This window comes from Geospiza fortis, unplaced genomic scaffold (assembly GCF_000277835.1).
Source record: "Geospiza fortis unplaced genomic scaffold, GeoFor_1.0 scaffold208, whole genome shotgun sequence".
Taxonomy (NCBI): domain Eukaryota; kingdom Metazoa; phylum Chordata; class Aves; order Passeriformes; family Thraupidae; genus Geospiza; species Geospiza fortis.
In genome coordinates, this window is record NW_005054468.1 from 1,254,609 (window position 1) to 1,280,672 (window position 26,064).

At 36.6% G+C, this 26,064-nt stretch overlaps 1 protein-coding gene across 1 annotated transcript in view; it reads left to right on the forward strand.

Annotated features, from left to right (window-relative positions):
* The window catches only part of ST8SIA4 (ST8 alpha-N-acetyl-neuraminide alpha-2,8-sialyltransferase 4), a 49,425-nt gene that overhangs the window by 3,489 nt on the left and 19,872 nt on the right, over window positions 1-26,064 (forward strand). Inside the window, exons 3-4 of the mRNA XM_031062819.1 lie at window positions 8,422-8,679; window positions 20,776-21,069. Of these exons, the coding sequence (XP_030918679.1) occupies window positions 8,422-8,679; window positions 20,776-21,069 (552 nt within the window). The remainder of the gene's footprint in view (window positions 1-8,421; window positions 8,680-20,775; window positions 21,070-26,064) is intronic.

Genomic DNA, 26,064 nt, shown 5'->3' on the forward strand with positions numbered 1-26,064 from the left:
TCTCGGGGCCTCTCTCCCTCTGTCTCTCCTGGGGGGGGCTGCCCAACACCTCCTGGTGCCCCCACCACCCTTCCATCCTGAGGGGTCAGGCCTACCTCTGCCGGGCCGCAGGTTTCTTCTCCCCCGCCCAGCTCGAAGCCGGGCAGGGGAGGCCTTGCCTCTTTGCTGGCCGGAAATCAAAGAGAGAGCCCAAGGGAGTGCTCTGCTTCTAACCCCTGTGTTCTCAGAGGCGCATCCACCCTCAGTGGCCAAGCCTGGTGTCAGTTTTAGAATCTGAACACCCATTAGCCTCTGGCCACTCCATTCCCAAAAAACCTATTTCCTGTAAACCCACGACAGCCACCTACATTAGCAATTTTCAAATGTATAAAGTATTTTTTTGCTTTGTGCAAGGACAGTTGGTCAGTGATGTGTCAAATCTTGTTGATTGGAATGTAGAATATTGTGCTTTGCTATTGCTTTCTTGACTTTGTGGTCATCATCTCTGGCTATTTTATTTTTGCTCAAGTTAGTGATGTGTCTGTCAGCCTCAAAGGCCTTAGGAATTCTTGGCAAAGCCAGGCTCAGATAGGAGTCAATAAGTGCTAAATCTTCTTTATCAGGACCCCATGGAAGGATGGAAAGCTTTCAGTGGGTTTCTGGTGCTCTAGAACTTTACAGCCAGAGAAGGCAGTCTGTGGAGTGTAGCAGCCTTCTTGGGAAGGCAGCAGCCTTTTGGAGATACTAAGCAGGCTTAAGAAGAAAGTGCTAGATTTTCTGTGATTGAGGTGAAAATTATGGGTATTACGAATTAGTATTACTAATTACTTGGGACTGTGTGAAATGTTCTGCCTTTGCAGTGACTGATTTAGTAGGAGACTGATTTTTGCAACTGATGTTCTCATTGCTGGCAACTTCTTTGAAGAAGAATTGATAGTTCCTGTGACAAAGGGAAGAAAGGGAAGAAGACTGCTTTCTTGGCTACCTTTTCTATCTGTGTTATTTCAGGCATGAAGAGGAGTCCAACATCTGCTAAGGTTTTATGTCTTATGCCCTTTCTACTCTCTGTAGCAATGTGAAAGTTTTTCTTATGCTTATAGAAATAAGTAGACTTCATTTGTAATGAAGGCTGTAGTTTCAGAAAGTAGGGATGTGGCTGCGATGGCACAAACATGTTTGGGAAGGCCTTCCACACAGGGCTCATGACAGCACATCTATGACCTGTGTGAAATGAGCTACAATTTCACGTCTGTGACTTTTTTCTACTTACCTTTAAATAAATATGGAAATTTATGCTGAAGGGAGCAAAATAAGGTTATGAATTGCAGGAAGGCAAATTTTTAAATAACTACATTGGGAATATATTTATTTCTGCAATGTAACAGAGACTATTTCCTGTCAGAAAAGCGTGAGAATTTGTAAGATGTCAGCAGCATCTAAAAAAAAAAAAAAAAGCATCTTCCTCCCATGTTTAAATGCAATTTCTTGTATTTCATGATTTCCCATGTTTAAATGCAGTTTCTTGTATTTCCTTTTGACCAGTCACTGGGCACTCTTGAGGACTGTGACACTGTTTTCTCTAGTCTCTCTCTCAGACCTTTATACACATTGATAAGATCTTCCTGAGCTTTCTCTTTTACAAACTGAACAGCACTCTAACTGTGTCAGATTTCTCAATCCCTTAATGATTTTTGCAGCCTTGCTCTGGACCTGCTCCAGTATATCCAGTTGTCCTATACTGGGGAGCCCAGAGTGCTCCAAGTGTGTCAGCAGTGCTGAGCAGTGGGGAGGGATCACCTCCCTTGACATGCTGGAAGTATTCCTCCTAATGCATTCAAAAGGTTCAGATTATTATCAATTTCTGTCTTACAAGTTAGTGTGAAACAGCTGTGACAAGTCCCTGAAGTGCTAGCAGTAAATACAGAGCCAGCAAAGGAGCACTACAATTGCTAAGTAGTAAATACAGAATCAGCAACGGAGCACTACAATTGCTCTGAAGCTTTTGAAGCAATATTCTGAAGCCATTTGCACTGTTTCTTTCTGATTGTTTTTGTGTCAAAGACATAGAATCCAGGGTTCTCTGGTCTGGTTTAGTCATATTAATCCTCAGGAGATTTTGCTTGCCGATCTGTCTTACTCTGCCTTGCTTATCTTCTTCAAAAGCTGGTATGTGGACGACCTTCCTGTGATAAACAGTAGTTGGGTTATGGTCTGTTTAAAATCCCTCTTCCTTTTGCATGCCCGCTCTCTTGTATTAAAGTGTTTCTGTTTGTGTGGCCTCCATCAGCTGGAAACTCCTAGAAGCCCTTCCAGGGTTATTTGCAGCTAGGTATGTTTTTAACAAATCCAAATTAGTGGTTGAACTACATGATCTTTCAAGTCCTCTTCCAACACAAACTATCCTATGATTCTAAAGACTGCTTTCCTTGAAGAGCTTTTCTTGAAACCCTTTCAGACTAAAGTAAAACCTAGCACAGGTGCAGATAGCTGTGGTCCCCACAGCCTCCTCAAGAAACCAGCAGGAGCTGGAACTCTAGTCATGTACAAAAGCAAACTGTGACCGTCTGTAACCACAGAGTTTGTTCTTTCATGTTGTTTTTAATTAAAATAATTTAGCTGGCAAAAAATCATGTTTTATCTAGGTTGCAATCCTGGTGATTCTAAAGGCTGAGAGGCGCCTTCTGCTTTCCAGCTGCGGAGTGCAAAGCAGAGTTAGGGCTTGCTAGATTGGAAAGTGGGGTTGTTTATGAAGGCCTGTCAGAGACAGTCTGCAGGAAATCAAGAGGAGGGATTAGAAATCTACAGCATAAAAGTTTTTAAAAAAATGTTGAGTGGTTTTTTATCCCCAGGTAAATGAAGGATATTGCTAAGAATACGGTGTAGGCCTAAGCAAGGCATAAGGAACAGGAGCAGCCTCAGCTTCTGTGGAAAAGATCTGAGGAATACTATGCTTTCAGTAAGGCCAGGGAAGCACTGACAGAGGTGCCTGGGGAGGTTGTCAAGTCCCCACCACACGGGATTATTAGGAACATATTAGGTAAACGTGGGCTAGGGGACATGTAGATAAAGGCATATCTTCAGTGGGCATAGAGAGGATCAAGTCCATCTCTGTTCCATAATGTGATTGCTGGCGAACCCTCCTGGGCACTTAGGATGCACTCTAGAGGCTTCTCCTCACACCTGGGGTGGTCTACTCAAGTCCAGCAGCAACGATTTATGGCACTGGCTTCCTCTACAAAAATGACTTTCCCCAGAAAAATCATTGACAGTCATATTTCAGTCTTCTTAAGAATGTCTAAAAATATACATGGTTTTGTAATCTTAAAATTCATATTGTCTAGTGGTCTATTTTCTTTTGTTCATTCACACAGTTCTGAGGCAGATGAAGAACAGTTTGAGATTGTATAATAGTATTGTGGTACAAAGACCATAGTACAAAATGAAACTAGAAAAATGTGTGATGAGAAAAATGCCATCATACTGCCCCAGAACAGTACATAGTCTTAAAATTTGGAAAGCTGTTCAGAAACATTACTGTTGCATGAACTCATCAGACAACCCGGATTTTCTGTTGGTACTTAAATATTATGGAGATCTGTTTCTGCTCAGTAAAGAAAAACCGTGGGTCAGTCACAGATTATGACACTGTGGTTTTTTGAGTCGTGTAAACATGTTCCAAGCAGCTGCTTGGCTACAATTAAGGGTGAGTCACATCAGTCTCAACTGCCCACAAAATGGCTCAGGTCACACCCTGACACCGTTTTATTTGTCGTAAAAAAACTTGAAAACCACCTTAAATGAAACTGTTTGTTTACACAGTTTAGCTTAAGGCTGCAGAACACTGTTTCTTCAAGGTTTGCTAAAAACACTATTCTTTTTTCCCTTGCAGTTGAGGTTACTTTTGAATTTAGTATGCAGCTTGAAGTGAAAATCGGAAGTACTGTTATTGCCATGGTATCAGTGAGTCAGTAGCACAGAGGAACTTAAGACAATAGCATGGACTCTGCATTATTTATCATATTACTTTCAGTATTAGAAGATAACTGGATACAGTCAGATGAATCAATAAAAAATATTTTAATGTTAACATTAATGCATCTCTCTTATATAAAGGATTCTACTGTGTACTGCAGTAACTGTGTTCACATTTAACTAAATATGCTAATGACAGCTTTGGATAAGAAAACATTTTTAAATATGTGAGAAGATACTAAGATTAGACACTTCTGACCATCTCAGCATTTTATTGAAAAATAAATTCTGTAGACACTTTGGAAATTTTGGCTGTGTTAAGTGAGTGGTTGATTATCTGATTCTAATTCAGGTCCACATGAAATTCTTTGGAGGACTTTAATAAGCATATAGATAAATGAGTTTTGAATGTAAGCAACCAAATGAATAATGGAAGCCAATGTGCTTTTACTTTTTTGACACTGTTTGCGTAACTTCACTGCCTTCCTCTTTTAAAAATAATACAGAGGATACTGTGTTCATGTACAAACGTTGTTATTTTTTTGCTAACATGGGCAGTTTAAGGCCAATTTTTTCTAGATAACAGGGACTAAAGCAAATCTGTGATCATGTGACTTTTTGTGGTTGGAAATCTAGTTCCTGTGAATTGCACGTAATTTTTTGAGGTTTTGAGACTCACCAGTGGTTATCCCTTCTCACGTCAAAGTTGATGTGAAATGAGTTTCTCGATAGCTTGGCCAATGATGTTTGTAGCTTTTGATGGATTCATATTATCTTTTACAGCCCCAGCTGTAGTAGCCCTCTTCCTATGTGATGAATAATTGCAGTAATTTTTAATGCTTCTAGATTGGGCAATTCTTTTTTTCCTTTTCTTTTTTGTTTTGCATCAGTTGATCTATCTGTTGCAGAGCGCCCACCAAGTTAAACTATCAAACCCAAGGAAATTTAAAGTCCATTCAATTTAAAGGCCAAATTGGAGTCTTCATCTTCCTTTTACAGAAATCCCTTGCCTGGCCTTAGCAAAGGCTAAACTAAGGATTTTAAGATTGTTTATCCTGCTTTTCTGAGTCCCTCATATGCCTCAGCATAAGTTGCCTTTGCTCTGAGGCTGCTTGCTTCATATGTGACAGCTGTAACAGATAGCCCAACACATTCCAGATATTCTTTCCTTTTTTTTTTTTTTTGGCCAAGTTTAGGAAATGAGAAGAATTACTTAAAAACCATTTATATTATGTTTCACTTTTCCTATGGCTTTTAAGATCAGTTCCATGGCGAGTATCTTGTGTTGTTGGTTGCAAGATTCAGACATACTCTTCTTTCTTGAGGCAGCAACACAAGAGCTGGCTAATGAGTATGGGTCTTTCTATTGTTCATCTCTTTTAATTTGTGGGGGACTGTTTCACCTTTATGGCTGTGACTAAGTGTTACAACTGCTAGAATCTCATTTCTAGTTATCTTTTCCTGATTGGTTGTACTCTATGGAAGTTTTTCTTTAGAAGCTTAATATGTAAAAAACATTCTTTTAGTTAACAAAATATCAATTTTTTTAAAAATCCACCTTACCTACTGACAACAGTGAAAAATACTAAGTTTTTGTTTTTCTTCTTATCTTGGTAGAAGCAAAGGTTTCTAGTAGATTTATTATGTACTAAACATCCTGGCCTGGCTCAGCACTCCCTGTCTGTTCCATAAGAGGGTTTTACTTGGTTCAGATATGATCTTTCTTCACAAACATACCTGCTTCACAGGTGGACACAAGCTTGTAAAGCTTCGCTCATGTCTTGGTTTGAAAAGACAGGTGTCTGTTAAGGAAGGCAGGAGCTTCTCTTGAAATGCAAAATGTAAACCCGCTCCCTCGGAATTATTGTAATTTTGAAATTAAGGAGCTTTTAGGCAAAGATATGGGAATAGGAATAAGAGTTCTTTATTAGGAAAAATAAAAATAAAAATGCAGTAATACAAAACAACACTGACAGAGTCAGAATACAACTTGACACCCTGTGGGTCAGGGTGGTGGTAGCAGTCAGATTAAATGGTGGCTGCAGTCCTCCCGAAGTGACAGATGTATTTCTGTTGAAACAATGACTCTGTAGAAAGGGTGTAGGTCTTCTCTGAAGCTACAGTGGTGTTGTAGATGGGTCTGGTCTTTTTCGGGGAATCTAGTAGGAAAAGGCTGATCTTCTGGGATTCTAGTGGGAAAAAGCTGCCTGTGGTGTTCTAAATAGCAGATTATATCCAGGTAGAAATGCTTGGCTCCTCCCCCTGGGTGGAACATCTCGCAATGGAATGATGTAATTTTATCAGTCATGCTGTGAAACTCAATGGTCCATTAACAGAAGATATCTACCCAGAGGGAGGATTGGTTGTGGAAGAGATAAAGAAAGCCATCCCACCTGGTTTTAACAGACAGCAATCGAAAACACATCTCTGGCCACATCTTGCTTTTGCAACCTAAGACAGCTCACTTGCAATCCTGAGCCATCAGTGGCTCCTCCATCTCTGGCCTAGGGATTTTTCAGCTTTTTATGTCAAGGGTGTACTGGAAACTGCTCTACTCTGCCAGTTTAGGTGTCCATCATTGCATACATTAGTCATAACATTGCAGTCATTTTGTATCTGTTTTGAATCTACGTATTGAACATGTGCCAATTTTTGGACCGTCGTCTCTACCATTCTGTTGTGGGCAGAGTGGAAGCTTTGGACAGAGTTTATTAGAGAATCCCTCCCACTGAGTTACGAGGTATAGAACTTGTTTTCTAAACCCCTCGTATGTTAAACCCCTTTTCAGAGAGGAGTCAAGGTATGATTTGATCTAATCTTCACCCCTGACTTGGTCAACAGTTTATGTTTAAAGGATTGTGCGTGTGTAATTAAACATTTATGTGACTTTCCCCACAAGATTAAGGATAGCAAAGCAAATATACTTAAGTTATTAAAGTAAATTATTTATTGATGATCTTAATGATAAAAATTAGACTAAAAGATCGGTTTTATTTAATACATGGTACAGTTATAAATTCCAGTATAGTGCACTGTTTACTGAAACCATATGGAAGCAACAATAATAAAGATAGCAAAATAATTGAAAAGAAATTGATAGTACTTACCATACCAGTGACCATGGGCAAGTCTCTTTTACTCAGCCTTAAGGAGTAACCTGTAAGGGGATTCCCATTCAAGGAAGGAAGCTACACACACACTCCATCCAAGAAGGAATGTGTCAGAATTCTCTGCCATTAAAAAGGGGGCTACGCCTTTTGTACTATAAAGTGATTGACAGTCAGATGTATCAGCTCAGCAGCTTTACTTAAGTTACTAGTGCTGTCACTTCTTGGTTCCATTATAAGGAGCTCTGTCTGCTCCATCCTCACCAGGGTCAATTTCTGTTGGGAAAGACTGTTCTTCACAGAATAGAGTGTTTAACTTTGGGATTGATGAGTCAGGCTGGTCTCAGCATTCTTCAACACCAAATGCTGGGTGAACCCCTCTTCTCCGTCAGCACTGATAACTTCTGCAAATAGAGGCAAGTTTGAGCTGCTCTACCTCCACTTAGGCAGAGCATCCTGATGTCCCCATAAGCAGATACCATGACTTCACTTTTCAGCTGACATAAAAGCAAACATTCTTCCTGAGTTATTTGCTGGGAGCTGGGAGTATACAACTGTACGTCTGCCACAGTTCGCTTGATACATGGTAGTTTATGAAACCCTCATATTTGGTCATGTGTGTCTTAACCTGTGTAATAGTTTAAACAATTATTTGCTGAAAAGTTGATCAATGTTTCAAAGTGTTGATGAGTTTGTAAGAGATTTTGAGCTCGGCTAAAAGCTTGACTGGACCCTGAGCTGCAGTAGTTTAATTTACATTATGTTTTAAGCTGATTTTGTTCAAATTGGTACAAAAGGCTGGGTGTATTCTCATATAGAGTCAATTAAGATAGCTTTAGTTAAACTTCAGTTAATTAGGAGGAAGTTTATGCTAAACTGAATATATTACTCTTATGGTGAAATAAGAATCTACAAGAAAACAGCGCCATTCCTGAGCCAAGCTGATTTGTAAGACATAACATTATCTGATCACAAATGTTTCATGTATTTGAGTTTGTTTTTATGGAAACAAACTGACACAGTTATTTTTAAAAATGTCCTAATTCCAAAATTTTGTGAAGATAGTCAAGCACAGTATGCCTTCAAATTTTCAGTTATCTTTCCTTCGTCTCTCTGTGTCTGTGTGTGTAGAAGTCATTAAGCTCTAGTTCTGTAGTATTTGTGTGTTACATTGTAACCACAGTGTTAATCCTAAAAGCTTTGCTCTAACTCCATCCTAGAGCATGGGAAATTACCCTGGCAGGACTGACACTGTTTGCTCTCTGCTTTATGTATAGTTTGTGCAGTCTATACTGCTGCTAGATAAAATTCCATTTGAGCAGGGAGTGTTGGGTTTTGTCTCTACGTTTTTCTGTCAATGCAGGAAGAATATTCTTCAGTTCTTGGATGCCGAAAGAGATGTCTCGGTGGTCAAAAGCAGCTTCAAGCCTGGAGATGTAATTCATTATGTACTGGATAGACGACGCACTCTAAATATTTCTCAGGATTTGCACAGCCTTCTCCCTGAAGTTTCCCCAATGAAAAATCGCCGATTTAAAACCTGTGCAGTTGTTGGGAATTCTGGCGTCCTTCTGAAGAGTGGTTGTGGAAAAGAGATTGATAGCCATGACTTTGTAATAAGGTAAGTTTTTATCTGCTGTTGAAGATGGAGGGTACTATGTTTCTTGCAGAAAAGCTGGGGAAATGTTTTAATCTGACGTACATATTACAGGCGTTATGTCAATTAATCTGAAACAATATCCAGTAAGATGTGATTCCCCAAATTTAAATTCATCCTTGTGTTATTGATAAGAAGATTATTGTGAAAATAAAACGAGGGAGAGAGGTTTGCATTACTTAATTTTGCTTTTTGCTGTGCTTATTCCAGACAAAGTGATTCTTACAGAGGTCTTGGTAGAAGAAATGCAAAATGGTTTCTTTTTAAGAATATCTTTTTTAGCTTTTGGTCAGCATAGATAGCCTTTTGTGAATTACTACATGACTTTTGTGTAGCATGTAGTAAAATTTCAGTGTGGTATATTGATGTTAAACGAGGATGCCCCTGAGGTAGCTGGAAGTCACCCTAATATATTCCTTCACATTGGTTTAAGAATCTATTCTTGCAGTCTGGGGGAAAATTATATGTTTCACTTTTTATTTATTCTTCAAACACACACAGTAGAGGGCCTTTGGATTTCATGTATCATGTCAAAGCTGACCTTATTTGACATCTTGGCATTATGTAGAAAATGCTGAGCAAGAGATGGGTACTTCTGCTTTTGAAGCAGAAGTTTCAATTGATTTGGTTTGAGAAGGGTGAAAGGACAGAAAACAGGATGATTGTGACAGAAAGCAATAGAGAAATATTAGTAATTATGAGTTATTTGCTTTTTCCTTTTTTCACCTTAAAGAATGATGAGGACAATAAATAGTAAAAGGACATGGAAAAGAAAAATAATGGTTTTGCAGTACATAAATAAAAGAATGTACATGAGTTTTATATTTAATTTGAAAGTTATTTTAACAAGTTGCAGCTGAAGTAATAACACACTTCTCTTTCATTTTTCTTATTAGTTGTACCACTAGTTATTGAAATCAGCATCCTTACTTACTGCAGAGGAAATCTAAAATTAACTACCACAGTTGTAAACTGCATGTAGTCTATGGCATGCTTTTGTATTCTCTCTGAGATTAAATGTGATTCATTTAACAGGATGTCCTGGTTTTGGACAAATTTAGGAGGAACCCTTCTGAAAGGAAATGTTCTGTATCCTTTACTGAAGAATAGGTTTTAGAAACTTTTTTTCACGGGTTCTTACAGGTTTGAAAGGATTTTTCTTGGAGAAAGTGAAAAAATGATTTATTTAGCAAGTTGTTTACAGGTATGAAAAGAACGAATAATGTTAAATAATAAAACTTTTTGCTGCTTTGAAGAGATTCAGAATTGTTTCTGTAGTGTGGTTCAGTCTTTTTCTGAGTCTGGAGCTGGTCTCTGGACCACAGTGCAATGTGGGGGGGGCCCTGGACAATGTTTTGGGTTTTGGAGCTACTGTTCAGGAAAAACTTCTGCTTCAATTAACAAATGAAAAGCTAGCTTAAAAAGCAAAGAAACTACTCCATCTGGTTTTTTTTAGAGAAAAAAAGCCACGAGTTGGGAGAAACCAAGAGTCTCATCTCTGTGTTTTTAAATACAGGTGGCAAAAAAATGTTATCGCTTCTCTTTTCTCTTTCTCTCTCTCTGGGTTTAGCTTAAAGCTGTGGGACCCATTTTTGGGCACAAAGCAGGTGAACAAATCACACCAGGACACAAGACTACAGAAAAAATTTGATGCTAAATTTTCTAGATTAAATTTTTCATAGAGAAGGCAAGGTACATACTTTATTTTAAATCATGTGCTGAATTTCTTTGCAGTCATCCCCATGCTCTTCTGCACATTTTAACTAGCCATGAACCAAGTGATAATATCTGATAGGAGGTTTTAACTAATTCAGTTACATGGAGGAAGGATAATATTCTAGAGACTTGGTTGAGCTTAATAAGATCAGTAGGAAGTTACTGTTGCTAATCAGGAGTTTAGACTGGCAAGAGATGTGGATGTACTGTGAAGATGATGAGGAAATGGAACAGTTTGCCTGGGGAAGCTGTGCATGTCCCATCCCTCCAGTGTTCAGGGCCATGTTGTATGGGGCTCTGAGCAACCTGGTCTAGTGAAAGGTCTCCCTGACCATGGTGGAGGATTTAGAACTAGATAATCTTTAAGGCCCCCTTTCAACCTAAACCATGAAACATCTCTCATATGGTATATGACAGTAAAGTGGTCTGTATAACAACTAGTGAGTCTGACAATATTCTGATTAATAATCTCTAATGTTTTGAGAATAACATGCTTGGCCCTCCTGCCTATAGGGAGTTTAAATGCAGTGATTTTTTTTTAAATTTACAAATGAAAGTTGAGATATTTTAGAATTTACATATTATAATTTAAACTATATTATATTTATTTATTTACGTCTCAATGGATGTATAGTTATATAGCGTCTGTTTAAATAGCAAGGGATTTGTTTGTAACTGAAGTTAAAGAAAAAAACAAATCAGTCATCGGACTTAGTTTCCTTCATTCCTCATTGTCCCTTTAGAAAAATTGTACATCACTTGATATGTAATCACATGGTGTAATTATGAAATTCTGGAGTGCTTCATAAACCCTTATCAGTATTGCTGTTAGGATTCTGGTATTAAAATGTACCATGACACTCTGTTAATCCTCTTATCTGATCTCTCTAGAAGTAAAATGTCCTCACTTATGTGTTGCCTGAAATGTATAGGCTGGTGAAGGACAGTTTTGTAGAATCTTCTGATACTAAGTGCATTATGTCTGTGTGCTGTGACAAGTATGTCATACTATTCTGGTTAAATATATTCCATTAATTTTGTTTGTATTTTATTGGGGGGGGGGGAAAGGGGGTGAAATCTGAAGGAAAATTTTGTCTCAGAGTTGTTTCTTAGAGGAGCAGTTCTTAGGTTAGAGTTAACACTAACAATACCATTAATTTAATAATCAAACTGACAGTGAAGGTCTGTGACAATGAGGAGGACACAACAGATATCCAACAATATTTGCAGTATTGATCAACTCAAGATCCTATGAAGGGAGTGAAAGTGTTAATAATAATGGACAAACACACAGAAATTTCACAAGTTTAGTGAAGTCATGCCTATTTTGGCAGTAGAAAATGTGGTCCATCTAATTAAAATGGGAAGAAAGGAGACTGTTTGTAAAAGAATCCCAAACTGATGATGTGATGACTGTGAACTGTTTTCTGATTCCCATATACCTTTCCTTTTTATCTCTCATGTTTTTATACCCCATAAGAAACTGTTGATCTGTATGTCCCTGCTACTCTCTTCTAGTGCCAAGCTTCAGTGTGCTGCATTTTGATCTATACCCAGACAGAGTCTGAAGCACTCCAAAATATCTGATTACATGAATAAGTACATCTTGTTCCCATATTTATGCACTTTCTCATGCTGAAATTACCAAGCCAGGGGCGAGTTAACTGTTGCATCTTATGGAGCAGATGAACTTCTTATAGTAAGTGGTATATTTTGAAATGTAGTGGTTATATAGGAGTTTCTGAGAAGTGCAGCTGTATTTTGGGCAAGTGGAAAATAAAAATGCTAAGCATTGCCAAGTAATAACTTGGCAAGGAATTACTTCTGGAAACCAATATGTACCAAACAGTTCAGCTTTGGGTTCAGAATTTGAACAATATCAAAAATCAGAGTAAGTAGTTATATTTTTTATTTTTTAAAATTATTTAATTGGACGTTAGTGATGAGACCTACACAAAAGCAGAGGCCAAGTTCAGTTTTGGAGTAATTTGGTTAAAACCAACCAGTCAAACAAACCCTAGTAAATATATTGCGTTTTTTTCTTGTGGTAACCCCACTTCTGGAAAAGTCCCTTTCATTTCAGTTGGACAGTATGGAGAAGAGGCCTGTTGAGTGAAACTTGGTCAGTAGGTTAGGGCTGCTCTGACTAGGAACAGCCATGAGAAGATATTAGTTCCTTCTTTCTTTGGATTGGAGAGTCTAGTTTATATGTTACAACTCTTGTTTTCTCACCGGAGTTTTTCCTGGTGACTCTGCCAGCATTTAGGAACCAAATGGATGTTTTTGCCATCACTGGTGATAAAATTTTGCTGGGCAAATGCAGCTCTATTTTTCCAGCATACTTTGACTTTTGTTTTTTAACTTTGCCATCCATGTGGTTAGTGGAGTTAACATGAAAAAGCTTGTAGTCCTTTTTTTTTTCCTTTTGAGAGGAAAGAATACATCCTTTAACAGATGTCTTGGTTTGCCCTGCACATAGGTGAGGATAATCTGATTTGACTTTCTCCCTAGCGTGTTGATTTTTGTGGGCAATAGGTGAATGTTTCTGTGATATGCAGAAGCAAGCATCGTATATGGTACAAGCAGAAGACAGCACATGTGGTCTGGCAGAAGAAAAGGACGGACCTAATCATAGTGAGGAGGTGTGGTATCTTATTTCAGGAGAACAATTTAAATTAATAATAAGAAATAGGTAGTAGCTTCATTAATGTGTGTTGTTCCTTCAGGCCCTAGGAAAAAAGCATCATAAATTTGTCAGAATAAAGGTATTAAGAATATTAGTTTGCCTATATCCTGGAACTTGGTTTTTGTAATTAATATCAGCTTTTATCTCCATTTTTTTTTTAGTACACCTTGCTTGGACCATGGCCATCATGCCAAGTAGAGCTAAATCCTTGGAGCCAGCAGATCTGTTGAAAGCAAAGTTGCCAATTTAACACATATATTTTAAAGCATGAGTCTTCCTCTAAAAATAACGTCTGAATACATCATGACTAGATCATTAGGCCTTTTTCAGAATTCAAATGTGGCAGCTCTATTTTTGCCTTCTGTTTCTTCCTTAAACTTGTCACACTACATTGAAAAATTAAATTAAAGGAGAGAAAGCCATCATCGTCCAATGTTCTTGCTCAGGGATTTAAGCGTCTTAGAAAAGGGGAGCTCTGGTGAAGTTGTTCCAGTCAGCCAGGTGTGAGTGGTCTCCATCTCAGGAGAGCCTTGGAGAAGGCTTGACTCATGTAGCCACATTTTAGGATTATTGTTTTTTTTAAAAAAAGAAGTTAGTCCTTAAGTAGGTGATTCAGGAGGATATTTAAGGACAGAAGTCTAGAATGCTCAAGAAATACCAGTAGAAAGTGACTTCTCTACACCTATATACAAATGATAATGGGTTCTAAAGAGGCTGTTTGAATAAATACATATCCTATAAGCATCCAAATGTAGAGCAGATAGGGTTAGTCTGAATCTTCCTTGAATCTTCTTATAACTATCCTGAGAAAAAAAGGATACTATTATTTTTAGGTCACTTGCTCCTATTGTTGATAATACAGAGCCTTTAATTTATCAGTTTTCTAAATGGTTGGAAACTCGGAGCACTGTGCTGCTTTTTTTTTCCCATTGACTGTTTTTTAAGAGTTGAAAAGGTTCAGAAGAGTCTTAATCTAAATAACTGGCTTTTTAGCTGTTCTCCATTTTGGAAAGTCCAAACTACTGCTGCTTACTATATTCTATTTTAACAGCCCCAAAGTCCTTATCCAAAAAAAATGAAAATAATAATTTTTTTCTGAATGTATTGCAGGGCTAATAATTTTTAACCCTTTCTGTCCTGATAATGTTGTAAATTTTTTTTTAATTTTCTGTATCAGAATTATAACAATTATGTGGGTCTTCATAATTGCCCTACAGAATATGTTCTTTATAGATAGTAATGTGTGATGGCATTTTCACATAAAAAGGCTAAGGCACGGGTGTTCAGGATACTGCTAAGTTCCATTTCTTAGTTTTTCATGCAGTAAAATATAGTTTTTAATATTTCACTGGTGTAGTTTTTGTAGGGATTTTTTTCATAATTTTTTTATATGTGCAAAAAACTTTCAGTGATAGAAATTCATTGCTTTGTTTTCTTGTCAAAGGAATAGTACTGGGAAGAACAGCAAATCTAATCCATGTGTAATTTTGCAGCAGGACACACAATAAAGATGTAAATGATGTGTTTTGCAGCTCTTTCTAAAATGCCATTTAGACTTTTTGTGACACTCCACTTTCCGTGTCAGTTGATAACTTGGATTTCAGTCACTGCTGTTCAGGGAGATGCTCGGAAGAATGAATTTGTTGATTAGCAGTAGAAGTTCTAATCTGGGCAGCACGAATTATGGAAGTTTTTTAGCAGGTGATGTTACAAAAACCATCTCCATACTGAAGTCATAGATTCAGTATTTTTGTGAACTTGTGTTGTGGAAGGGTGTATCAGGTCAATATTTTACATGGCACATACTAAAAACCCCTCATGATTGTTGTATGTGAATAGAATCTGCAGTACTGTACCTGAGCCTCTAACCTTGCAGTTCTCATGAAACATCCTCTGTCATGCCATGGATAAGAAGAGAGATGAAGTGGGTATGTTAGAGGATTCACTTTTACTTCAGATTCCTATGGTTAATTTGAAGCAATTTTAGTTTTTTTTAGTAGCCACAGAAGTATGCAGAACATGTGAGAATCCATACACTTCACTAATAATTGTATTTGTTGGGGGAAATAGGAAGTTGGTGCATGTTGTTTTTTGTAAATTCCTCTTTTTTTGGGAATGTGTGAAAGTTACCACAGCACTGCTGCACACTTTTATTTGGAGAACCATGTCAAAAGATGTGCTATGTGCACCCAAATATTAGGGCAGTGTGCTTCTTGTGTGTAGATTGAGTCTAGTCCAGCTGTGAGGTTCTCTTCAGTCTTGAACTCTTTTTTCCCTCTTCTGCTTGCTCGAGCCTTTAATTTTTCTTTCATGTCCAATTATTTCCTAAAAATGGCATGAACCACTGAACTCAAGATTACTGTTTTGATTCTTACAAGAATTTGGATGTGAATCTTGCAGGCTACTCAGGAAGGAGTATATGTTATTGACACTAATCTAGTGTAATGCCTTATGTTTCAGAAAGCTTTAATATATCTGCCAGCAACAATCTGATTTTCATTTTTTGTCTACTCAGAATTATGTGTTTATTTCTGTGCTACTGATATTTTTGGCTTAGATCTACAGAGAGAAGATATTAATGAAACAAAGCATCAGTGTAAAGCACTTCTTTCCCATGGCTTAATAGTGTTTCAAAGTACTTATTTCAACTTGTAATCCTCAAGTCCACCAATTGTTAGAGGATTTAAAAGTCTACAGATTCATGGCCATTTCTTGCATTATTCTACTGTAGGTAAAGTATTCTTTTGGTTCTCAATGTCAGATAAAATGGAAATGATAGCTATTTTACTCAATGAAATTTTAATGGCTTTTATTTAAAACTTAACTTGAAATATGGTCTATGAATACTGTGTGCTGGACCTTTGTATTCATATAAATGATCTGTATACTTATTAATGACAAAGCAAGTTGAGCTGAATCTCTGAAGAATAACTGACTTCTCATTTGAGCATATTTTTATGATTTTGATTGCATTATTTTCTTGTTGAGATCTGCTTTCTAAAAGACTATGTTATGGATGTTTGGGCCATAAAAATGGCACAGTAAACTCAGAGATGATCACCCAGTTTGGTGAAAGTGTGGTATAGGAGCACCTACTCCATTCTTCATTTTTTTCTCATGGCATACAAGTTCAGCTATTAACTGTTTTTTCTCCACTTTTTTTTCTTATCCTACCGTAACTAATACATTCTACAGGTGTTTGTGGAAGAAGCATGTTTTCCATCACTGAGACTTTTTGGTCTGTGTATCTTAGTCTCTCAGTTGTTTTATATGTGCTCAAATACTACATAATATTTCAAACATTATCTAATTTTTCCCTTTTATATCCCAGAGCTCTTTTTAGTGGTAGCATTGCAGTTCATTTTTCAGTTGAAAATCTTCTGTTATCACACTGAAAGCTCATGTGTGAGAACCCCTGTATTTTTACGGGGAATATTTTATAGGTATATTTGCCTTTTAGTAGTATGGTTGTACATAGTATTTTTGTAAGTTAGGTGCCTCTGTAAGCTTAGAAATTTCCTATATAATATAATTGATGCTTAATACTATGTTTAGAGTAGCCACCTTGTTGAAATAGCTGTGCAGAGGTTTTGTCTATGGTCTGGTCTGACGTCATGGGAAGAGCAGGCACTGCAGCATTAATTTGAGGTACCATGGATATTAGTAGCTATGATACTAGCTATCACATGAATTATGAATGTTTCCCATACATTTAGGTCTTTTTCTAACCCCCTCTCTAAAATGTATCAATCTTTGTCTCATTAGACCATTTTCTAAATACTTCTGCCATAGATAGTGCTTAGAAGAAGTAAGGAGTCCTAGGATGATGGTTGTATCCCCAATCATGTGTTCTGTTTATGCTGGATATTATGTTTTGTGCCTTCAAGACTGGCTCTGAAGAGTGAAGGTTTGTTTTGTTTTGTTATCAGCCTGCTCACTCCCCCAGCAGTCGGCAGGACACAGAGACAGGGGTGATACATAGGGCAGCTTTTGCTTATTGCTTTGCATATTGCTTTGCTCCTGCTTTGCTCCTGCTTTGTTCTTGCTTTTGCTTCTGCTCATTAGTTAGTTTAGCTAAGCAGTCCAAATTTTTCTCTGGATTGTTTTTCTTTCCCTTTCTTGGAACCACTCAAACCTGCTCCAGACTGGGACCTGGGAAATACTGAGCAGTTTGCACTTTGTGGCCTGCAGCAGCTACCTGGGCGCCAGAGGGACCGATAACAGAGCGACCACTCCCAGGAGAGACTTTCTGAATTTGTCATCTTTTTCAGAGTGGTGAAAGAGTGCTGTGATCCAGTATTGTTCCTTTTGTGTGCTGGGGGGTGTTTTGCCTGTTAAATAAACAGGTTCTTTCCACTTGTCTCTGAGGAATCCTTCCCAAACTGGTTGGGGGGAGGGGCGGTGTGGGTTTGCTTTATGGATGGGCCCCCTTTGGAGATTTTCTTCGAGATTTGCCCTGAACTGGGACTTAAGGGAACAAATAATAACTAATTATTTGCTAGTTTTGTGCAAGGGAAAGAAGTAGTAGGTAGAGCTTCTGATGAAATGCTTTTATACTGAAAAAATACCCATGAGATTCTTTGTTTCAAATAATATACTGAGTTTGAATTTTTATGGGAAAAACTAGCAAAGGAACCCATGAAAACCATTATTTTAGACAATTATTTTTTCTGGGAGAATACTCATTCTATCTTTTTTGTCTGAAAACGGTCAATAGCTTGCTCAGGGGAAGGAGATCTAGGAGATTTACAAACCTTTTTATAATGTGATATATTATCAATTTCAGTATTGCTATTTGCTTAATTAAATCAATCTTCAGTGCTCAATCTGACTCTTCATTACTGTTCTTTTATTCTCAGTAATAGTACCATAGCAAGTTTGTCTTGCTCAGCTTTCACCTGTTGCCTGCTTACTTGCATGCTAACATAAGGCAGCACAGAGGTTGTTTTTAGAATGAATGGAAAATGATGGTATGTTGCAAGAAGTTTGTGCATATGCATTCATATGTTACATGGTACTAATAACGTGGCATGTGAGAAAGAGGGAATTCAGTAAATTACAATCTTATATATTCTTCCTTAAAAAACCTCAATAAAAGTATGATTTCATTTATGATTAATAAATCCCTAGGCATGTAATGCTTTTGGTGCAGAAACACTTTCACTACCTCATCTCTGTTGTGATTATATTTAGCATCTGTGCCTTATGGCAAATTAACTAGAATTAAAAAATACAACAAGGGAAGAATATTGCTTTGATTATTTAAAAGTTGTTCAGTTAATAGGCTTTTTCATTTCACTTAGAAGAATATTAATATATGTATGTTTGCCTCTGAATATGAAGTTTTCTTGAAAGAATCATGAGAATTCGTGGGAGATCATTGACATCTTCTAACAAAATAAACTTAAAAATTCCAACAGCAGTATGAAACTATGGCATAGCATAAAGATGTATTAGAGGTTAAGATAAAAGCTCCAAAACAGGTAAAAGCTCTATACATACACTCAGGTCTATATGCAAATACACAATAGCCAGTTTTATTAACCGTGAAGCATAGAAGAAGTGTAGGGATAAACTTTTTAGCCCAGCCTGTTGCACCAGGACAAGGTGCAGTAATTTTAAAGTGAAGGAACATAGATTCAGACTAGTTATAAGCGAGAAATTTTACTCTAAGAGTGGTAAAGAATTGCAGTTCTATTGTTACTGAGTGTATTTGGATTGCTCATTATTTTCTGAAGTTATACGTGAAAAATGAGTATGCAATAAGTAACAAATTTATATTGCTTACACTGTATACCTTTCTAAAATACATATTTGAGTTACTGATGTAGCAGTAATTCCATACAATGTATGCATATGGCATACAGCTTTTTAGACATGATGATGTTCGTGCCTGCGTGGTCTGTTTCTTAAAGTTGGACTCAGAGAAAACAAGATTTGCAATGTCAAGATCTGTCTTACATTTTTCAGTAATAGATTTCATCATGTGTGTATATGTGACTACTAAAACAAACCCACTATACAAATCCCTCATTATGTTGTGCAATCTGCCCTTAAAAGAGGTATTTTCAAGAGCAGCAGTAATTCAGTCAATTTGATTGGTTGGTTTTAAGTACTTGGTTTGATTATTTTATCACATTTATTTTTAGATTTTAAAAAACTTTTAATAGTAGCAGGTTGTTCATGCATTAAGGTTTTCAGAAGAAATTTGCAAAGCCAGTGTTAAATTCAGTGGGAGTTTTTCTTATGCCCTAACAATTTTCTAGAAAATATGACTCTTAGCAGTCTGAAATGCATGCAGATGATTTATGGAATAGATGTATAAAGATTATGAAGAATGTAAATCTATTTCCTTAGCCTACATCTGCCCACATGTTATCAGAAACCTTGACTTCTTTATCTCCTAGGAATAGTCTTTATATAGTTGCTTTATAGTCTTCAGAACATCTTTCTGAAGAATGTAGGACCACTTCTTAACCTGATAATTGCATAATGAAAATTTTTTTCTGGGTAATTAGTATTATCAGACAGCACTAGGTCATCAGTTGGTGTTAAGTAATGCTGACTCATTTTTATGTCATTGGACGTCTGGCATTAGAAGAAACTAGTGGATAAAAAATGGCAAAATTAATGGAATACTGGTTATATTAGGAGTGTGATAATGTGCAAATGTTTTGAAGGAGCCTGTTCCAACATTGCTTCTTACCATCCTTTGCCTCAAACAGAGCAGTCTGTTATGTTATTAAAATATTGTTGTGTTAGGTTATATTTTTGGGACATACCAGCTACAGGCTAATTCATTGAGGTTGTTGTGGAAATGATTTGTTTCTGTCACATTACATTGGTTGCTGAAGTCACAGCTAATTTCTGAATTTTGTCACCTGCATTCAACACATATGTGGGATTACATATGTATGCATTTATGTAATTGAGGTAAAAATCTGCTGAACAATGGCATAATGAGAACTTTTCAACCCTAGGAAAAAGGCACAAACCTACTGAAAAATTAAAGAAGGTTTGAAAATGAGATATGAATGAAAAACTGACAGTTTAATACTTCTTTCCAAAAATTGCAGTTCTAAGTCAAATAAAAAGACTAAATTTCTAAACATCTTCCCAACTGCAGTGATAATACCAAAACCAAAAACACAAAAAATTCATTTAAAGATGGGGTAAAGGTCGTTTGTAAATAATATATAAATACTGTGTTGTAAATAAAGTAAAATAAAAATGCATGGACTAAATTGTATAAAATATGCCTTATTTTGTTAGCGGGGCTTTCTTTGTGTGAGAGCTGTTGGCAACATGATGGTAAACAAATAATGAAAGGTAATAGGTTTAAGAAAGCATATTACTCACAAGTGCTGCTTTAGATGTTGAGCATTCTAGAGCATAATGATGTGGCTTCCAAATGATTCCAAGAGGAGTATTTTTTGTCACAGCATTCTGTACACTTAATGTTTTTAAAAATTTGTTTGATCCTTGTCCAACTTGAGTAAAATACTATGTATTATCACACCTTCTATATTAGTATTTTTTTCTCACATTAAATTGAATTGGGCTTTCATGTTCATTTTTAGGTTTCCCTTCATGCACACATTTTTCTGATTAATATTTCATATTTGTTTTCATTTTTCCATTAATTTCTTCCTCTTCAGGTGCAATCTAGCTCCTGTGGTGGAGTATGCTGCTGATGTGGGAACTAAATCTGATTTTATTACCATGAACCCTTCAGTTGTACAAAGAGCTTTTGGAGGCTTTCGGAATGAGAGTGACAGAGAAAAATTTGTGCATAGACTGTCCATGCTGAATGACAGTGTCCTTTGGATCCCAGCTTTCATGGTCAAAGGTGGAGAGAAGCACGTGGAGTGGGTTAATGCATTAATCCTTAAGAATAAATTGAAAGTGCGAACTGCCTATCCATCACTGAGACTTATTCATGCTGTCAGAGGGTAAGTGTATGGAAAAGACTGGTCTGTCCTCAGCACAATGAAATCATAACTAGAATTCCTAGCAGGCAGAAAAAAAGATGAATGTCAAAAGGAGTATGGTATTTCCCATATTGATGTAATGGATTGCATTTACAGCAGGTTTGTTTGGTAATAAATGCTGGCCACTCATTTAGCCAGCTCTGCTACAAACAACTGAAGTGCATTTGCACAATAACTTTTCAAATTGCACTTTTATGTAAAAAAAAGTATCATCATTTTATGATAAACTAATCCTAAAAATAGTCTGAATTCAGTGTATAATGAAAGTGCTACATGTCTTCTTTGGGAAACAATTGTGAAGATAAAAAATACAATCTCAACAGCATCAGGGTAAGGAAGCAACCCTGTAAATAATGAGGCCTGGCAGATTTGAAAGTACTGAACTCCTTCATAAAGTATCTAGGATTTGGAGCAATCTTTCTCCTTTTGAATTTGGCAAGATGCTTTGGCAATTCAAAAACATTGATAAGAATCACCACTTAATGAAGTGGTTAATGAAACCACTTATTAGAAAAAAGATGTATCCATGCTTTAAGCGGATACTTTTCTTTTTAACCCCATAATTTAAAAAAACTGTCAGATGAAGTCTCCCGTGTCTTTGTAACTACTATATGTAGGTCTGTGCCTGAAAGTATATAGTTCTATGTCTGAAAATCATTCAAAAGATGATGGTAATGCAATGTGTTTGTACATCAAATTATGACAGTATGGTAATATTCAACTTGAGTTCCTTGAAATGTGCTCCTTGTGGGGTGTAGGAAGTTGCCTTAAAGTCCTTGTAAGTACTTGTATACATAAAGTAAGGCCTAATGGCTTGTACACCAGTTACTGATTGTGTAGCTGTTCTTACTGTTACAGCAGCAGAGATAAGTTTAGAAGGGATGTTTGAACCGTTATCCCAGTGTAGTATGTGTGTAAAGCTTAGGCATAAATTATTCTTCAGGATATTTTGCTATGTCTCATAGATTAACTGCTGCATTCCCTCTGTGATGCACTTCTGGCACTGGAAAAAAAATCTATTGCCTGTGATATTAAGGAATCCTTCAGAAAACTGTTACTTTATTACTGAGTTACTCCATTTCATTAGACATTTAGACTTTAGCTATTTATGGGCCATGATTGTGTTGAATTTTCAAGTATTCAAAATGTCTGTAGTACATAGTTATGGTCATTTGTATGTGTATATAAACCTGTCTGAGATTGCTTCCGGTTTATAAACAACATTTTTAATTTCTATCTGCTAAAATCTGGGTAAAATTATCCAGTGTGAATGGTAGTTCAGAATGTGCAGTCTTTAACTGGCCAAATTCAAGGTCCTTTAGGGGGCTCTGTCTTAAAAGAAGTATTAGTACCTACATTGTCTCTCTGAATGAGGCAACAAAAGCTCTGCCATCTGAATTGTTGAAAATTTAGATTAAGTGTATTTTATATTATACCTAGCAATGTCATCTGATATGACTGCATAGATTTGTGCAATTGTTGAATCTGCGGTTTAAATTCCACAGTAAATTTAAATTGATATCAAGAGCTTTGATTTAATGAACCTAAAATTATATTAAAATATGGAGATACGGTGAATTTTGGGTAAAATCGTTTCATATCTAATAATCAGTAAGGTTCATGATTCCAACCTGACATGTTAAATACAAATAGAGAATATCCTATGCTGAACAGTGCAGGCTCAAGGTTTGAAAAGTGTTGTCCATATTCCTTTTAATATGCATCAAACTGTCGAATATTTCCTTCATTAACCTTTAAAGCATATGGTGTTAGGCACTTTCTAAGGGCAGAAGATAAATTTTCTTTGGCTTCTGATCTAATGAGGCCAAATTCTTTATTTCTAATGCAGTATAAAGTTATATTAGAGTTTTATCTAGTAACGGGTCAGTTTGGCTACAATCACAGCCCTGCACTGAAATTCTTGCTCCTGTTCTTCCTTCTCTTTTAATGAAAGAAATGTTATGAGCTGTACATAGTGTTCCAGAGTTGCTATTGATCAGATAGTCTTTATTGATCAGTTGACTGCATTCTGAGATAAGTTTTAAAACTTTTTCTGTCCATTATGCACTTTTTAGGTTAAAAATAAGGTAATGTGGTATTGGAAAAAGAAGCTACTGTTTTGCTGATTTCATGCTTTACAAAGCTGCTGTGAGTGATGGATGCTCCTCTAGAATCTGAGAAGGATTTTAGGTTTTAAAACCAGATTATATACATACAAGATCCAGCATGATAACTATATTTTAAATGAGTAGTATCATAAATGGCCATTGTATTCAGATTTTTTTTTCTTCAGTAGGTTTAGTTCAAGTGGTTACCTGTGATCATTTTTCTCTATTTTACTTTTTCATCTTTTCATCAGCAAGTTTGGAATATGAGATTTTGAGAGTGATCTGGGAGCCATTGCATGGGTTTTTTCCCCCAAAGTGTTTCTAAAAGCTAATTTATAGAACTTTTAATGTCACTGTGCACATATTGACAAAATAAATTAGACAATCAATGTGTGATGGAGTTCAAGATGGAACTAAGATCTTTAAACTAACATCTTAACTGATTAAAAACATTTACTTGCTCTCTAATGTCGCTGCCAGGAAGTTTAAATATAAAGTAATTGTAATGAACAAACCTCATAACTTCTTTTTATTGACTTCAGTGACTAATTTCAGAAACTTTATTAAGAAGGCTGAGATTTAATGCTGAACTGTTTCATTAGGATTATTTGTAGTAATACTTTCCAAATGAAATTATACTCTCTCAGGTGTGGAAAGTGTCTGTATAGAGGCTTGTCTCAGTAGCAGAGCTGTAATTGAGTGTGGACTAAATAGCAGGTAAACCGGAACTGAGGCTGCTGCAGTTAGAGTCCAGATCATGCTTCTACTGGTGGCAGACAACCAAACTCAAAAGTAGGATCAGCAAGACATTTTGCTATGGATCCCACCTCATGGATCTGTGGAGGGATTAGAGGGATTCCTGACACTGAACATCTAGTTGGTACATTAAGCAGAGGTCAGTTAACTCCCAGAGCCTTGCACAGCTCTTTTTTTTGTGCTTCTGCCGGTGAGTATTTGAAGATGTCTGTTGAGGAGGCTGAACACCACCACCCCCTTGCCCTGACAAGCAACACAGATTCAAAATACAATAGTTTTCTGTGAAGTTTTTTCTTGTATTTCCTCTTCTAAATCCACAAAACAAAAGTTCTCACGCTCATCTTGATGTGTAAGAATGTTTTCTTGGCTGCTCTTCCAAGTGGAGCCAGCAGGGAACTGGATATTTTGAACTATTAGTCATTCAGCAGCAATATCACCGCAACTGCTTCACATTAGATTCCTTCCCATCTTCTGGGTATGGAACAATTGTGTAGACATCCTGTGGGATTTGCCTGTGCTCTATTTATTTCCTCCTTGATTTGGCTTGTGAAAGAGCAGTATTATCCTGCATTAAACATGGCAGAACTCCCGCTGAAATCTCTGTTTTGTCTATGTGAGGAGTATGCTGTACCTATTTATGGTCACGTTTATGGTCACAGTGCAGGATCTCCTTTCCTTTATTGGTCAAACAGCTATTCTTTGGATGTAGTGACCTTTTGCATAACATTACCACATCTTTAGAGTTCTTTACTCCGGGAGTTACAGAGAAAATAGTTTCAGAAACTGAAATGTGCAGAAATCAAGTAGTTTTCCAGCAGCTCTGTACTGAGAAACAACTACTGTGAGTAATCTATAAATACTTCTGTTTATTTTCTTCTTCCTAACAGACTTCCCTTTTCAGTTTTTCAGTTAACTGCTAAAATATATTTATTAAGAAAAGATGTTTTGAAATACATGGATAAATAAATCACCTGAGGAAAAAAAATGGCCATTACACTAAAAACAGAATTCTATGTATAAAATGACTGTGTCTTTTGCATCATGTATATAAATATTCAAAATACTGTGAAAAAAATTCATACTAGCTACTTTTCAGTGGAATACGATCCTGTTTTTTATATATGTGGATGTTAAAAATAAGTGTTTTACACTGTAAGTACCCTTGTGCCCTAACCTAAGGTATCCTTGGAACTGGCTTTCTTTAAGTTACACAAACAAATAGGAAGCCAGTTAGTTTGGATTTTAAGAACCTAATATATTGTATAATGTTGTTCATCTAATCCCAATATGCTGTCCTATGTGGAGAGCAGGAAGTGATGTTCCTGTTCTTGAAGTGGCGACACTCCAGAGTTGACTTTTCAGTCTAGCACCTGCTTTCCAGAGCAGCAACACCTTGTGTCTCTTAAGGATATGCCCAAATCTTGTTTTAAAGTTTCACAGGATGAGCTTTTATTTCCTTTGCACAAGTTCTTCTATTTTATCACATTTCTGAAAGATTTAGCAAGGTCTGTCAATATCTTACTTCTTGAGAGTTTTCATTGGAGGCAAGCACAGTTGAAGTAGAGGACATGAAAGCAGAACTGACAGCACACTAAATTGTTTTTTTGTATTTTTCGCTCCCTGGTTCATTCTGCCAGGTAAACCAAGATAAGTTTATCACGATAATAGGGGTATTTCTATCCAATTCTTTAAATTCTTATTTACCTTTTGACAATACACTCCTGTAAGTTTTTGTTTTGGGAGAACGGTTTCATCTCTTACTGAGGCAACTGCTTGGTTCCTTATCAGCAATGTTAATATACCTAACACTTATAAAACTTACTCCTCCCAGATTGAATTTCAGGTTTCAGCTAGTGGAGAGCAACAGAATTAGTCATAAACAAGAATAGGAATGAAATTTTCCATTTCCAAGTTTATTGTTTAGGTTATCTACCATGAGCAATAGCACTCTAACTAATGCTAATGACTCCTAGGAGCTAAGCAGGGAGTAACACATTGTTATTCATACAGTGTATCTGCAAATTTATATTTATTTGACAACTGTTTTGGTACTTACTATATTATTTTTTGATTTTAGGTTGTTTTTATTTAT